At 45.3% G+C, this 14,763-nt stretch overlaps 1 protein-coding gene across 1 annotated transcript; it reads left to right on the plus strand.

The window, feature by feature from the left end:
• The first annotated feature begins 6,706 nt into the window (after positions 1-6,706).
• LOC140403774 (ferritin heavy chain B-like) lies at positions 6,707-8,773 on the plus strand. The gene is made up of 4 exons (XM_072491935.1): positions 6,707-6,808; positions 7,518-7,664; positions 8,010-8,135; positions 8,377-8,773. Exons 1-4 carry the CDS (start codon positions 6,707-6,709, stop codon positions 8,530-8,532), a joined length of 531 nt encoding a protein of 176 aa, XP_072348036.1. The 3' UTR covers positions 8,533-8,773.
• The last annotated feature ends 5,990 nt before the right edge of the window (positions 8,774-14,763 follow it).

A 14,763-nucleotide genomic window follows, 5' to 3' on the forward strand; every position in this document is an offset into this window, starting at 1 on the left:
GTGAATTTTGTTGACTCAATACCTGCTTTAAACATTGTGCGTTGCATTGATGGTGGGGCACAGTGGTTAGCACTACTATTGCCGGGACCCGGTTCAATTATGGCCTTGGGCAACCTGTCTGTGTGCAGCTTGCATGTTCTTCTGTAGCTTTGTGGGGGGTGGAGGGGAAAGGGGAGCGAGAATGTGAGCACTGTCAGATCTGAGCCTAGCTGTCCAAATAGGGGACCTGTAGGTGACCCCAATGTTAACTCCATCTTTCAAGCCATTGGCTACCGAAATGCAAGAATAATTCCAGTGTGTAGGTGTTCCAGTATTTCACTCCACAAGGGTGGTGTGGAGAAAGGGAGAGGTCACTGGCTGTACCACTTGCCCTGTAGCTGCATCTTTTCAGGATCAGCTGCTTGAGCAGAGTATCGAGTTGCAGCAATGTGGACCTGGGTACTGGGAACACACTCAGCCCTTGGTAAAAAGGGAATTATAACTGGTTGTTCGGAATCCTCCCTGGAATGTCACAATCACCACTGGCTTCTTGACGGAGGGAAAGTGCTAATTCCCTGGTGGGAGAAGATGGAATTTTGAATCTGGAAACTCTTCCTTCTCAAACTGTAATTGAGCAAAATGTCTTGCCTTGGAAGGAGTTGTACTGCTGTCTCACGGCGCTGAGGTCCCAGGTTCGGTCCCAGCCCTGGGTCACTCTGTGGAGTTTCTCCCGTGTTTGTGTGGGCTTTGCCTCCAGAACCCAAAGATTGCCCCATAATTGGAAAAAATGAATTGGGTACTCTAAACTTATATCAGTATAAAGGATTTTGAAATATTAATTTTACTTTGGAAGGAGTGACTGTTGTCAATTAAAAAATATTTCACATGTAAAACTGCAGCAACAATTGATGTAGGTAGATACATTTAATCTTAGTACATTCATACTGAATATAAATAATCCTTTTCCAAGTCCTGGGCGGGATTCTCCAATGAGGGACGATGACCCCACTCCAGTGTGAAAACACGAGTTTCACTCTGGACTTTATTGAGGAAAGTCCGGAGTGATTCTCCTACGTGACGGGACCAGCAGGGCCGCGGAGTACTCCACGCAGCCCTGCCTGCCGATACGAGGGCCTGCACTTCCGCTTGGGTGTCTTCGCACGGCTGCGGCCTGCGTTGGCCGCCCCATGGGACAGGGCGGACCCACACTGAGGACTGGCACCAACACTATAAGGCCCCCCCCCCCCCCCCAAGATTGCGCGTACCTATGGATTGGTGGCCCCCGATCGATAGCCTGGCCGTCTGTGAGGCCCTCCCTGGGGTAGGATCCCCCTGCCTCTCCCAGGGCGGTCACGGACTGAGTTCCCGACGGGTGGGGTCATGCAAGAAGCACGCCATCGGGAACTTGGCCAGTTACTCTTGGAGAATCGCCGCGGGGGCCTCTGTCTATGGCCCCCTACCCGCACCGCGTAGACTGCGCAGGCGCGATGATTCTCCAGACTGGAGAATCGCGGGAGCGCTGTGTGTTGGATTTTGGTGTCGATGCCCATTCTCCGCCCCTGCGCCGATCACGATTTCGGCGTGGTGACTCGGGGAAGCCTCCACTCTAGCTGTAGCTGGAAGATACACAGTAAATCTCGGGCCAACAAGTTACAGTCCAATCCAGTAGTCACCACAAACTGATGATCTGCAGACTTATTCTCATAAGTGACTGTCACAGATTCAGAAATAGGATACTCACACACCTGTCCTTGGAACCCCGACAAATGCTGCGTGTGGTCAGATAGTGGTAGTCGAAGTTCTGATTGCATCGAACATGGCTGCTCCAGTGTCGTTTACAAATGAGTGATGTTAATCTCCTATCTGCGAGAGATAGTAGGTTCCCTGTCCAATTGGAGAGTCCTTATGACTAAATTAGCACGTCAATCTTGAGTTGGGAAAGAGTTTGCCTGGGAGAAGTCGGTGTACCTCGTCTGTCCTCCCCTTGGTGGGTACCCCCTCCTTTGGGTCGGGTAGTCTCCTTCTGCTGCCCGTCTTTTAAAGGGGCATTCCTGATGCCAGTGATCTGTACGGTCACAATTAAAACATGTATTGTTCCCTCTATATCTGCCCCGTCCTCCTCTCCCAGTAGACCAATGGCCCCTCAGAGGGGGCGGCAGTTGTGAAGCTGTTGGTGCATACGGTGGGCCATAAAGAGGGGCTGAGGGTCCATTTCGGTGGGTTTGATATCCTCCCCGTGTTGATCCACCCACCCAAAGTCACAATATTGGGGTTCCAGCTGGTAAGCCACTGTATCTGCCGCTGGTTGGGGTCTCAGATCATCCTTTTTCATTACATACTCAGTCTTAATCTTTGTAACTGAGCCTCCTTCCTGGCCTACACCCTCCTTCCAATAAAATCTGACTGCCCGGACCATCTGGGAAGGGTCGTTCTCTGTCCAATTCATGTTATTACATTTCACAGCAGTAGCCATGGAAGGTGGTAGGCAATGCATTAACATAGCACAATATTGAGGGGAATTCTGATCATTTTGGTACAGCAAGTCGCCTGACTGCCCACGGTAGATTTCATTGAAACATTCCAGAAATTCCTCTGGCTCCTCAGTCTTTTTAGGTTTGAGGTCTAAGATAGCAGAGATGTTTATGGGCTTTTGAAATGTGTCATTCAACGCATTCAGGATTTGTGCCCGTCTATCGTCGTCCAAAGCATAGGCTTCCTGAAGTGCGGCGCGGCTAGCATAATTAAAGTGGTTGAGATGACTGCGGTACTCTGCTGGAGTTAAAACCTTCTGGACTAGGGCCCAGAGGTCCCTTGAATCAGCTTGATAAACTGAGATGGTAGTTCTCAGATAGTCCACGAAAGCAGCAGGAGATTTCTTCCTGTCTGGGATTGCAGCCAGAATAGCCATCATCTCACTGGGTCTCCATGGGAAATAAACGTCTATCGTGGGTTGGGCTGCTGCTGTTGCAGCATCCGGGTTGGGTATTTTCCTAATCGGCAACTGTCTCAGATTCTCACGAGGGGGCGCTTTAGCGGATTCCTCTGGCTCTTCAAATACTTCAATGTCCTTCCCTTCTGATAGGGGGAGCTCCGGCTGCTCAGAACTATTCCCATCCTCTTTCTTTGTTCTCATACTTTTCTGTCCTACCATATCGGTCTTAAGGGATCTAGGTGGTATGCGTAATTGTTTCTGGATAGGATCAGGCCCCTCTCTCATTGTCCGAGATCAGGTCCTAGAGCTAACTGGGCTTGGGGAACAGAGCTCCCCTTCTCTAACAGACAGTGAAGGTGCAGAAATAGGGCCCAAACTATCAACCGAAGGGACTGGAGAGGCTGGCATGATTTGAATCTGGGGAGCCGTGACTGGATATAAATTATGATACCCTGGTGGTTCTGGAATTAGTGCAGACAATGCTACTGGTGCAGTTGGGACTCTACCTGACATGGTCCAATTCTCTAGGTCATCATCTGCCTCTGTCAATGTAAGGTCAGCCATTGAACTACATAGCCCATTTTTTTTATTTGAGTCTGCCCCGCTAGGTGTCTCCCTCTCTTTACTTGCGCGATTTTTGAATGCACACTCCTTTTTCAAGACCTCCAGAGTTTTCTGGTTCCCCCTTCACTAATTGGAATCCCCGTTTTAAGGGCATTTTCTTGCCAACTTGATAACATGATCTTATCCCTCTCCTCTTGACAATATTGTCTCCATAATCAAATTAATTCTTTTGCTTTCATACTTTGGCTCTTTTTCCAGATTTCACCCTGAATTTTCTTAATGATGTCCAGATCTTTAGTGCCCCTCTTGTGGCCATTCGTCACCCGATTTCTTCCTTAAAGTTGCTGACATTTTTCTAAAATCCCTCGCTTTATCTGGATAAATATCACATAATATTTGCAATGAACTGCCTGAATCACTCGTGTTATCCAAGCAATTCCCCATAATCTCGAACTAGTCCGCAAGACTGCGTTTTTTGCCACTACAGTCCAAGGATACAATTTTAGCTTAATCAACTATAGTTTCCAAAACATTCATGGAATTAAACCGTCTTTCCGACGTCCCATCAATTCCAAAACACACACACGTGGAATTAAATCGTCTTTCCGAAGTCCCATCAATTCTAAAACACACACACGTGGAATTAAACCGTCTTTCCGATGTCCCATCAATTCCAAAGCACACACACGTGGAATTAAACCATCTTTCCGACGTCCCATCAATTCCAAAACACACACACGTGGAATTAAACCGCCTTTCTGACGTCCCATCAATTCCAAAATCAACTCAAAACTGAACTATCAATCTTATGATATCCCATCAGGTTTTTTTTTAACCCTCAGTCGCGCCTACATCAACTGAATTTTTAATTTTCTAATCCCCAGACTGACCTTTGATTTAGTCGAGACGATCTTTCCGTACCAACCGCGAGTGACCAGATCAATCAGACCATGAGGAGAGGGGGAAATCAATGTGGTCATTTTCCAGCTACACACATTGTGGGCCCATTTCCACTTTCCTTGTCCAACATCAATTTAACACTGATCTCGCAGCTGGCCAGTGACCGTCTGGAGAAATCCCGGGTTTCGGCACCAAATGACAATATTAAATTCTTTACCCATCAATCTGGCCTCAATAAAACTCGAGATGGATTTGTAGGTATACTATTATTTATTTTTAACCAACTTGCAAGGCTGACTCGCTCCACAGAGATTCAGAACACACAAGCGGTCTCCTGGTGCTCCAGAACCGAGTGAGATAGGAGACAAAGAAATCTTTACAAATCTCATTCAAATGGCATCAAGTTTCACATACAAAATTCTCATAGGTGACCCTATACACCTCCTGACCTGGCCATATATCCTGATTGGCTCACTTTGCATTCCTTAAATCTGGGCCTCTTGTTACCCAGCATCCTTTTCCCCATCCTTACCATGCTTTCTGAATCAGTTTGTCCTTTGTTTGTGAACTCACTACTATCAGACTGGCTCACATCTACATTAGTGTAACTAATATTTGAACTAACTATTTTATATCACATTCGTTTGTTCAATTCCTCACATCTATCAGAATTTAAACAGTTAATTTTTGGAATTTAGTTGAGAACTGCAGTGATGTGAGTCTTCATTTATGAGGATCGCAATCATGTTAACGTCTTTGCATCAGTTTCCAGGAAAACCCAAGGTTTCCCACTGAAACAATTAACCAACAGCTCCCTCATCACCAGTAACCACAGGCCTTCGTCAAAGTCTTGGGTGGCCATTGAATGATCATGTGATGGCCATCAGTTTGGACAAAGCCCCTTGGGACCCAGGACATTCACTGCAACTTGGATTATTTCTGACCAGACTCGGTGTACATACCCAGGTACATTTTCTCTTCAGGTGGGTCAACTTTGCCCATCAGTGGCATCTCTCCCCTGAGGCTCGTGTGACTGACGGCTCTGGATGTGAATCACTGCCACCTCCACCCGACCCATCAAAACCAGAGTTTTAATGCAAGGAAACACATCCCACCACCCAATCCAGGATTGACCCACTTCTGTAGAGAAACCAGTTGTGAACACAAAGGAATTCGGAGAAATTGGAGCATGAGGGGAAAGATCAGAGAGAGAGAAATGTGGAGAATCATATTGTGACAGTGATTGTTCATGATCTGGAATTCACTGTCTGAAAGGGCGGTGGAAGCAGATTCAATAATAACTTTGACGAAGGAAATGGATATATACATGAAAAGGAACTAAATTTACAGGGTTAACGGGAAGGTTTAGGAGGTGGACCAATTGGTCAGTTGTTTGAAAGAGATGACACAGGTCACAGTGGTTGAATGTCCTCCGTCTATGTTTTATGAATCTATGCTCAGTTAAAGAACATCTGAATATCAGTTAAATCAGATTCAAATAATCTTCAGCCACATTGAAAGTTGACCATAAATGGACTCATCCAATATACAACATCGATGGGCAGGAAAAGACCAGCTGCTCCAACGGCCTGTCCTGAAACACAGTAAATGGAGACGTGTCCGTGGGTGACATTGGATTCAGTGATGTTCACCCCCTCCCATTCCCACATTTCCATTTCCCTGTCCAGCGGTTGGTTAGAAAATTCCCTCCAGATGAATTGATTGCTTTGAATATTCTACCAGCCTCATTGTTCCAACTCCAACTCTTTTTTAGGTCAGCCAAATCTAAGGAAAAACTCAGGGATATAACAAAAATGGCCGCTCCTGAGAGGGGCACTGCGCGAACGTAACAAAGGTCAACAGAAAATGAAAAACAACAAATGAGAGTGCAATTAAAGGGGTCAATAAAGCCCCCCAACCCCTGCGGTGCCCACCGGGCACGGACAGAGCCTCACCGTTCCTGGCAAATAACAAACTTGTCCAGATTATGTCAGCAAAAGGAAAAAATTGTCATTTAATTCAAATGAGATTGTTAAACAACGGAACATTTTCACATTTGAAGAGAAAAGCAGTGACATCATGAAGCTGAATCTCCCAAACCTGGTCTGGATTGCAAAGCTCTGATTGGCTCTGGGTCTCAACCCTTCCCCACATTGATTAATTGGTGCCTGAATTCATGGCAGATTCCTGATTGGCTATCAGGAATTGTCAATCATCATTGGTGATGTCATTCCCTGTTTGAATGTAGGATGTCCCAATTGTATAAATACAAGGGTCAGGGAAGGGTTGGTTTGAGAATGGTCTATGTAACATTGAGCAGTAATAGTAAAGATGGCCTCCCAAGTGCGTCAGAACTACCACAAGGACTGTGAGGATGCTGTTAACAAGCAGATCAACGTGGAGCTCTATTCCTCCTATGTTTACCTCTCCATGGTGAGTATATCTTTTTTGGGTGGGTGGTTATCCTGCCTCTTGATTAAGACTGTGACACTTTGAGGATGGAGCGTTTCCCTACGTCAATGTAGGCACTCCTAGACTTCATGCAATGAATGCTCTCCTGACTGGCAAGTTACCTATTCTTTCATAGCTGTCTCCTATTGGCTGTGTCCTATTCCTGAAGTGTTGAAATTGGCAACTAACTTCAGCATTCCTGTCTCTCTAATTGAGTATTCAGTTTGATGCCTAAACCTGATCACTGTGGAATTGGAAGTAATTAAATGTAACTGAGTGAGTAGTTGGTGCAACATTGGCTGGCTACTTGTGGCTGGATATTTCCTGTTGATCTAAATTCTTTCTCTTGGACTGAATATTGAACATGAAGTGATGATTCATAAAATTAATCTTCTGAATTTGAAAGATGCTTTTCTCTACTAACATTTAGACATTGGAGGAAGAGGGACACAATTGTCTGTCTGATATTTCTTCAGTACACAAACCTTAAATGTTAATTGTTCCTTCAATATTTTATATTGACACAATTTATTTTCAGCTGAACACCAGCATTTCTCATCTTATTAGAGAAATACTAATTAATGACACTATTTAAGCAACTAGGTCAGGAATTAACATGTCCACCATGAAGCTACCTTTTAATCCTTTGACTGTGTTCATTTAGGTCTGACATCTTTTTCTCTCTCCACAGTCCTCTTACTTTGACCGGGATGATGTTGCCCTGCGTCACTTTGCTGAGTTCTTCAAGGAGCAGTCACATGAGGAACGGGAACACTCTGAGAAACTGATGCAATTCCAGAATAAACGTGGAGGCCGCATCATCCTGGAGGATGTGAAGGTTTGGGTTAATGGGTATCTGCAATTTTTCGCCCCCTCCACGTGATGGTGATATTAATGCCAAGGTTTAATTCTAGATTCTTGTGATCCATTTGATCCTCGTAACAGATTGTGGTTATGATCCTGTTTTTGCCTTTGCATTTTCTCCACCTGATTGACGAAGGTGGCTCATGTCACCACCTTGTAGGAAATTGGGGCTGGCTATAAACGCTGTCCTAAGCAGAGATGCATTCCAAAGTGAAAATAATTGTGTTCTCTTGACGTACTTGCGTTTTCATTCTGTTCTCCTCACATTTTCTCATGTGTTTGTTGAATCCAAATGAGTTGTCTGCCTTTCCCCTTCCAGAAACCAGAGCAGGATGAGTGGAGCAATGGTCTGGAGGCAATGCAGAGAGCTCTGCAGATGGAGAAGAATGTGAACCAGAATTTGCTGGATCTGCACAAACTCTCCACTGAGAACATTGACCCTCATGTGAGTTGCTTCCATTTAGACTTTTTGGATAAATTTAAAATGGTGGAATCCTCCTGTCCCTCGATCTCAATACATGTCACTCCCTTTCATTGTGGTGTCTATTGGGCTTTTTAAGAGGGCATGTGTTGCCATCCTGGGATAGAAACACTTTTTTTCCCCTTCATCCTGCCCAAAAGGATTGAAATCCAGTTAATACTGACATTTCCTGCGGATGTTAATTGCTTGCACTCTTTCTTTTCAGCTTTGTGACTTCCTGGAGACTCGCTTCTTGGATGAACAAGTGAAGATGATCAAGAAGCTCGGAGATCACATCACCAACCTGAAGAGACTGGGAGCCCCTGAGAATGGCATGGGAGAGTACCTGTTTGACAAGCTCACCCTGGGGGAGAGTGACTGAACTGACTGTGGGGGGAAGAAGCTTATTGTGTTTAGGATCATTTGTATCACAGAACTTTGGACCTGCCAGTTTGTGATGTTGTTGAACCAGGGTTCCAATTGTAGCAATGTACAAATATAAATGCTTCATAATTGAGTGAATTTTGTTGACTCAATACCTGCTTGTGCCTTGATTGTGAGCGCAGTGGTAAGCACTGCTGTCTGGGGGTCCCGGTTCAATTATGGCCTTGGGCAACTGTCTGTGTGCAACTTGCACATTCTTCATTGCCTCCTGCTGCACACACTGTTGAATACTTTTTGTATTTTGGGGGAAGGGAGGGGAGAGCGAGAATGTGATCACGGTCGGCGCTGAGCTGAGCTGTCCAAATTGGGGAGCTCTGGGTGATGCTTATTCTGAGTGTTGCACCAATGGTGACTCCGTCTTTCAAGCCATTAGCTGCTGAAATGCAAGAATACTTTCCAGTGTGCAGGTGTTCCAGCATTTCAGTCCAAGGAGGAATGGGAGAGGTCCCTGGCTGTACCACCTGTCCTGTAGCTGTACCTCGTCCTGAGCGGAGTTGCAACTTGGACTGGGGGGGTTCAGGAAACACTGAGCTCTAGGTAAAAAGGGAACCACAGCTAGATCATTGGGAATACTGCCTGGAATGTCACACTTGCCATAAGCCTCTTGAAAGAGGGAAAGTGTTGATTCCCTGCTGGGAGAAGATTGAATTTTGATTCTGGAAAATAGGGCTCTAGACTCCTCCTTTTCAAACAGTAATTGAGCAAAATGTCTTTGGAAGTTGTCCATTTATAAATATTTCACATGTAAAACTGCAGCATCAATTGGTGCAGGGGGCTGCATTTAATCTTGGTACATTCATACCGAATATAAATCCTCTTCCAAATTCTGTGGGATCTTCAAACTTGGAAAATTAAGCTTTGCTACAACTCTGTTCATGAGTAAATTTTAGGATCTTAGTTGGGGAAATGCAGTGAAGACGATGAAACTAGTGACTCCAATGATTAGAATCCCTGTCCTGTCAATATCTCTGCATCTAAGTTCCCAGGTCAATCCATAAAATGGTAACGGATTTTTCTTCCCCACTGCGCTTTTTATATCCATCACCATCCCTACTTCCTACAGGTTAATACTGAATTCAAAGCATTTCCTGAGGAAAGGTTCAATCAATAGTTCCCTCAGAACCAGGAATACAATGAACAAAGAAAAGTACAGCACAGGAACAGGCCCTTCGGCCCTCCAAGCCCGTGCCGACCATGCTGCCCGACTAAACTACAATCTTCTACACTTCCTGGGTCCGTATCCCTCTATTCCCATCCTATTCATGTATTTGTCAAGATGCCCCTTAAATGTCACTATCATCTCTGCTTTCACCACCTCCTCTGGTAGCGAGTTCCAGGCACCCACTACCCTCTGCGTCAAAAACTTGCCTCGTAATCTACTCTAAACCTTGCCCCTCACACCTTAAACCTATGCCCCCTAGTAATTGACCCCTCTACCCTGGGGAAAAGCCTCTGACTATCTACTCTGACTATGCCCCCCCCATAATTTTGTAGACCTCTATCAGGTCGCCCCTCAACCTCCGTCGTTCCAGTGAGAACAAACCGAGTTTATACAACTGCTCCTCATAGCTAATGCCCTCCATACCAGGCAACATCCTGGTAAATCTCTTCTGCACCCTCTCTAAAGCCTCCACATCCTTCTGGTAGTGTGGCGACCAGAATTGAACACTATACTCCAAGTGTGGCCTAACTAAAGTCCTATACAGCTGCAACATGGCTTGCCAATTCTTATACTCAATGCCCCGGCCAATGAAGGCAAGCATGCCGTATGCCTTCTTGACTACCTTCTCCACTTGTGTTGCCCCTTTCAGTGACCTGTGGACCTGTACACCTAGATCTCTCTGACTTTCAATACACTTGAGGGTTCTACCATTCACTGTATATTCCCTACCTGCAATAGACCTTCCAAAATGCATTACCTCACATTTGTCCGGATTAAACTCCATCTGCCATCTCTCCACCCAAGTCTCCAAACAATCTAAATCCTGCTGTATCCTCTGACAGTCCTCATCGCTATCCGCAATTCCACCAACCTTTGTGTCGTCTGCAAACTTACTCAGTTAATATTAACAGTTACATTTTCCTCCAAATCATTTATATGTACTACAAACAGCAAAGGTCCCAGCACTGATCACTGCGGAACACCACTAGTCACAGCCCTCCAATTAGAAAAGCAACCTTCCATTGCTACTCTCTGCCTTCTATGACCTAGCCAGTTCTGTATCTACCTTGCCAGCTCACCCCTGATCCTGTGTGACTTCACCTTTTGTACTAGTCTACCATGAGGGACCTTGTCAAAGGCCTTACTGAAGTCCATATAGACAACATCCACTGCCCTACCTGCATCAATCACCTTTGTGACCTCCTCGAAAAACGCTATCAAGTTAGTGAGACATGACCTCCCCTTCACAAAACCATGCTGCCTCTCACTAATACGTCCATTTGCTTCCAAATGGGAGTAGATCCTGTCTCGAAGAATTCTCTCCAGTAATTTCCCTACCACTGACGTAAGGCTCACCGGCCTGTAGTTCCCGGGATTATCCTTGCTACCCTTCTTAAACAGAGGAACAACATTGGCTATTCTCCAGTCCTCTGGGACATCACCTGAAGGCAGTGAGGATCTAAAGATTTCTGTCAAGGCCTCAGCAATTTCCTTTCTAGCCTCCTTCAGTATTCTGGGGTAGATCCCATCAGGCCCTGGGGACTTATCTACCTTAATATTTTTCAAGACGCCCAACACCTCATCTTTTTGGATCTCAATGTGGCCCAGGCTAGCTACACACCCTTCTCCAGACTCAACATCTACCAATTCCTTCTCTTTGGTGAATACAGAGGAAAAGTATTCATTTAGTACCTTGCCCATTTCCTCTGGCTCCACACATAGATTCCCTTGCCTATCCTTCAGTGGGCCAACCCTTTCCCTGGCTACCCTCTTGCTTTTTATGCACGTGTAAAAAGCCTTGGGATTTTCCTTAACCCTATTTGCCAATGACTTTTCGTGACCCTTTCTAGCCCTCCTGACTCCTTGCTTAAGTTCCTTCCTACTTTCCTTATATTCCACACAGGCTTCGTCTGTTCCCAGCCTTTTAGCCCTGACAAATGCCTCCTTTTTCTTTTTGACGAGGCCTACAATATCTCTCGTTATCCAAGGTTCCCAAAAATTGCCGTATTTATCCTTCTTCCTCACAGGAACATGCCGGTCCTGAATCCCTTTCAACTGACACTTGAAAGCCTCCCACATGTCAGATGTTGGTTTACCCTCAAACATCTGCCCCCAATCTAGGTTCTTCACTTCCCGCTTAATATTGTTATAATTAGCCTTCCCCCAATTTAGCACATTCACCCTAGGACCGCTCTTATCCTTGTCCACCAGCACTTTAAAATTTACTGAATTATGGTCACTGTTCCTGAAATGCTCCCCTACTGAAACATTTACTACCTGGCGGGGCTAATTCCCCAATACCAGGTCCAGTACAGCCCCTTCCCTAGTTGGACTGTCTACATATTGTTTTAAGAAGCCCTCCTCGATGCTCCTTACAAACTCTGCCCCGTCTAAGACCCTGGCACTGAGTGAGTCCCAGTCAATATTGGGGAAGTTGAAGTCTCCCATCACAACAATCCTGTTGTTTTTACTCTTTCCCAAAATCTGTCTAGCTATCTGCTCCTCTATCTCCTGCTGGCTGTTGGGAGGCCTGTAGTATTCCTGGTCTCTACCCATATAGCCTCACTGCCCTCTGAGGTGTCCTCCCGTAGTACAGCTGTGATAGTCTACCTAACCAGTAGCGCAACTCCGCCACCCCTTTTACATCCCCCTCTATCCCGCCTGAAACATCTAAATCCTGGAACGTTCCGCTGCCAATCCTGCCCTTCCCTCAACCAGGTCTCTGTAATGGCAACAACATCATAAGAAAATAAGAACTAGGAACAGGAGTAGGCCATCTGGCCCCTCGGGCCTGCTCCGCCATTTAATGAGATCATGGCTGATCTTTGCGGACTCAACTCCACTCTCCGGCCCGTACACCATATCCCCGAATCCCTTTATTCTTTAGAAAGGTATCTATCTTTTTCTTAAAAACGTTTAAAGAAGGAGCCTCAACTGCTTCACTGGCCAAGGAATTCCAGAGATTCACAACCCTTTGGGTGAAGAAGTTCCTCCTAAACGCGGTCCGAAATCTACTTCCCCTTATTTTGAGGCTATGCCCCCTAGTTCTGCTTTCCCCGACCAGTGGAAACAACCTGCCCGCATCTATCCTATCTATTCCCTTCATAATTTTATATGTTTCAATAAGATCCCCCCCGCATCCTTCTAAACTCCAATGAGTACAGTCTCAGTCTACTCAACCTCTCGCCATAATCTAATCCCCTCAACTCTGGGATCAACCTAGTGATCAACCTCTGCACTCCCTCCAGTGCCAATATGTCCTTTCTCAGGTAAGGAGACCAAAACTGAACACAATACTCCAGATGTGGCCTCACCAACACCTTATACAATTGCAGCATAACCTCCCTAGTCTTGAACTCCATCCCTCTAGCAATAAAAGACAAAACTCGATTAGCCTTCTTAATCACCTGTTGCACCAGCACACCCAGGTCCCTCTGCACAGCAGCATGTTTTAACATCTTACCGTTTAAATAATAATCCATTCTGCTGTTATTCCTCCCAAAATGGATAGCCTCACACTTGGCAACATTGAATTCCATCTGCCAGACCCTAGCCCATTCACCTAACCAATCCAAATCCTTCTGCAGACTTCCGGTATCCTCTGCACTTTTGGCTTTACCACTCACCTTAGTGTCGTCTGCAAACTTTGCCACGCTGCACTTGGTCCCCAACTCCAAATCATCTATGTAAATTGTGAACAACTGCAGGCCCAACACTGATTCTTGAGGGACCCCACTAGTTACAAGTTGCCAACCAGAGAAACACCCATTTATCCCCACTCTCTGCTTTCTGTTAGTTAACCAATCCTCTACCCATGCTACCACTTTCTCTACCAATCCTCTACCCATGCTACCTCTACCCATGCTAACACACTTTCTGCCGACCTCCTTTTTTAAACAGTGGTGTCATGTTTGCTACTTTCCAATCCTCTGGGATCACCTAGAGTCTAGTGAATTTTGATAAATTATCACTAGTGCATTGACAATTTCCCTAGCCATCTCTTTTAACACTCTGGGATGCATCCCATCAGGTCCAGGAGACTTGTCTACCTTTAGCCCCATTAGCTTGCCCAATACTGCCTCCTTGGTGATTACAATTATCTCAAGGTCCTCACCTATCATATCTTTATTTCCATCAGTCACTGGCATGTTATTTGTGTCTTCCACTGTGAAGACTGACCCAAAAAACCTGTTCAGCTCCTCAGCCATTTCCCTGTCTCCTATTATTAAATCTGCCTTCTCATCGTCCAAAAGACCAATCTTTCCCTTAGCCTCTCTTTTTTGTCTTATATATTTGTAGAAGCTTTTACTATCTGCTTTTATGTTCTGAGCAAGTTTACTTTCATAGTCTACCTTACTCTTCTTCATAGCTTTGTTAGTAGCTTTCTGTTGTCCCCTAAAGACTTCCCAGTCCTCTAGTCTCCCACTAATTTTTGCCACTTTGTATGTTTTTGCCTTCAATTTGATACTCTCCCTCACCTCCTTAGATATCCACGGTCGATTTTTCACCTTTCTACCGTCTTTCTTTTTTGTCGGTATGAACCTTTCCTGAACACTGTGAAAGATCGCTCGGAAGGTTCTCCTCTGTTCCTCAACTGCTTCACCATGAAGTCTTTGCTCCCAGTCTACCTTAGCTAGTTCTTCTCTCATCCCATTGTAATCGCCTTTGTTTAAGCACTAAACACTAGTGTTTGATTTTACCTTGTCATTCTCCAACTATATTTTAAATTCCACCATATTGTGGTCGCTCCTTCCAAGAGGATCCCGAACTGTGAGATCATTAATCAATCCTGCCTCATTACACAGGACCAGATCTAGGACTGCTTGTTCCCTTGTAGGTTCCATTACATACTGTTCCAGGAAATTATCCCGGACACATTCTATGAACCCCTCCTCAAGGCTGCCTTTACCAACCTGGTTAAACCAATCGACATGCAGATTAAAATCTCCCATGATAACTGCTGTACCATTTCTACATGCATCCATTATTTCTTTGCTTATTGCCTGC

This window comes from Scyliorhinus torazame, chromosome 29, assembly GCF_047496885.1.
Source record: "Scyliorhinus torazame isolate Kashiwa2021f chromosome 29, sScyTor2.1, whole genome shotgun sequence".
Lineage (NCBI taxonomy): Eukaryota > Metazoa > Chordata > Chondrichthyes > Carcharhiniformes > Scyliorhinidae > Scyliorhinus > Scyliorhinus torazame.

Excerpts from the sequence above, each read along its gene's own strand:
- LOC140403774 (XM_072491935.1), top strand. The coding sequence starts at position 6,707 with ATGGCCTCCCAAGTGCGTCAGAACTACCACAAGGACTGTGAGGATGCT. Across the intron at positions 6,809-7,517 it reads CCTATGTTTACCTCTCCATG|TCCTCTTACTTTGACCGGGA; the intron begins GTGAGTATATCT and ends CTCTCTCCACAG. Across the intron at positions 7,665-8,009 it reads TCATCCTGGAGGATGTGAAG|AAACCAGAGCAGGATGAGTG; the intron begins GTTTGGGTTAAT and ends TTCCCCTTCCAG.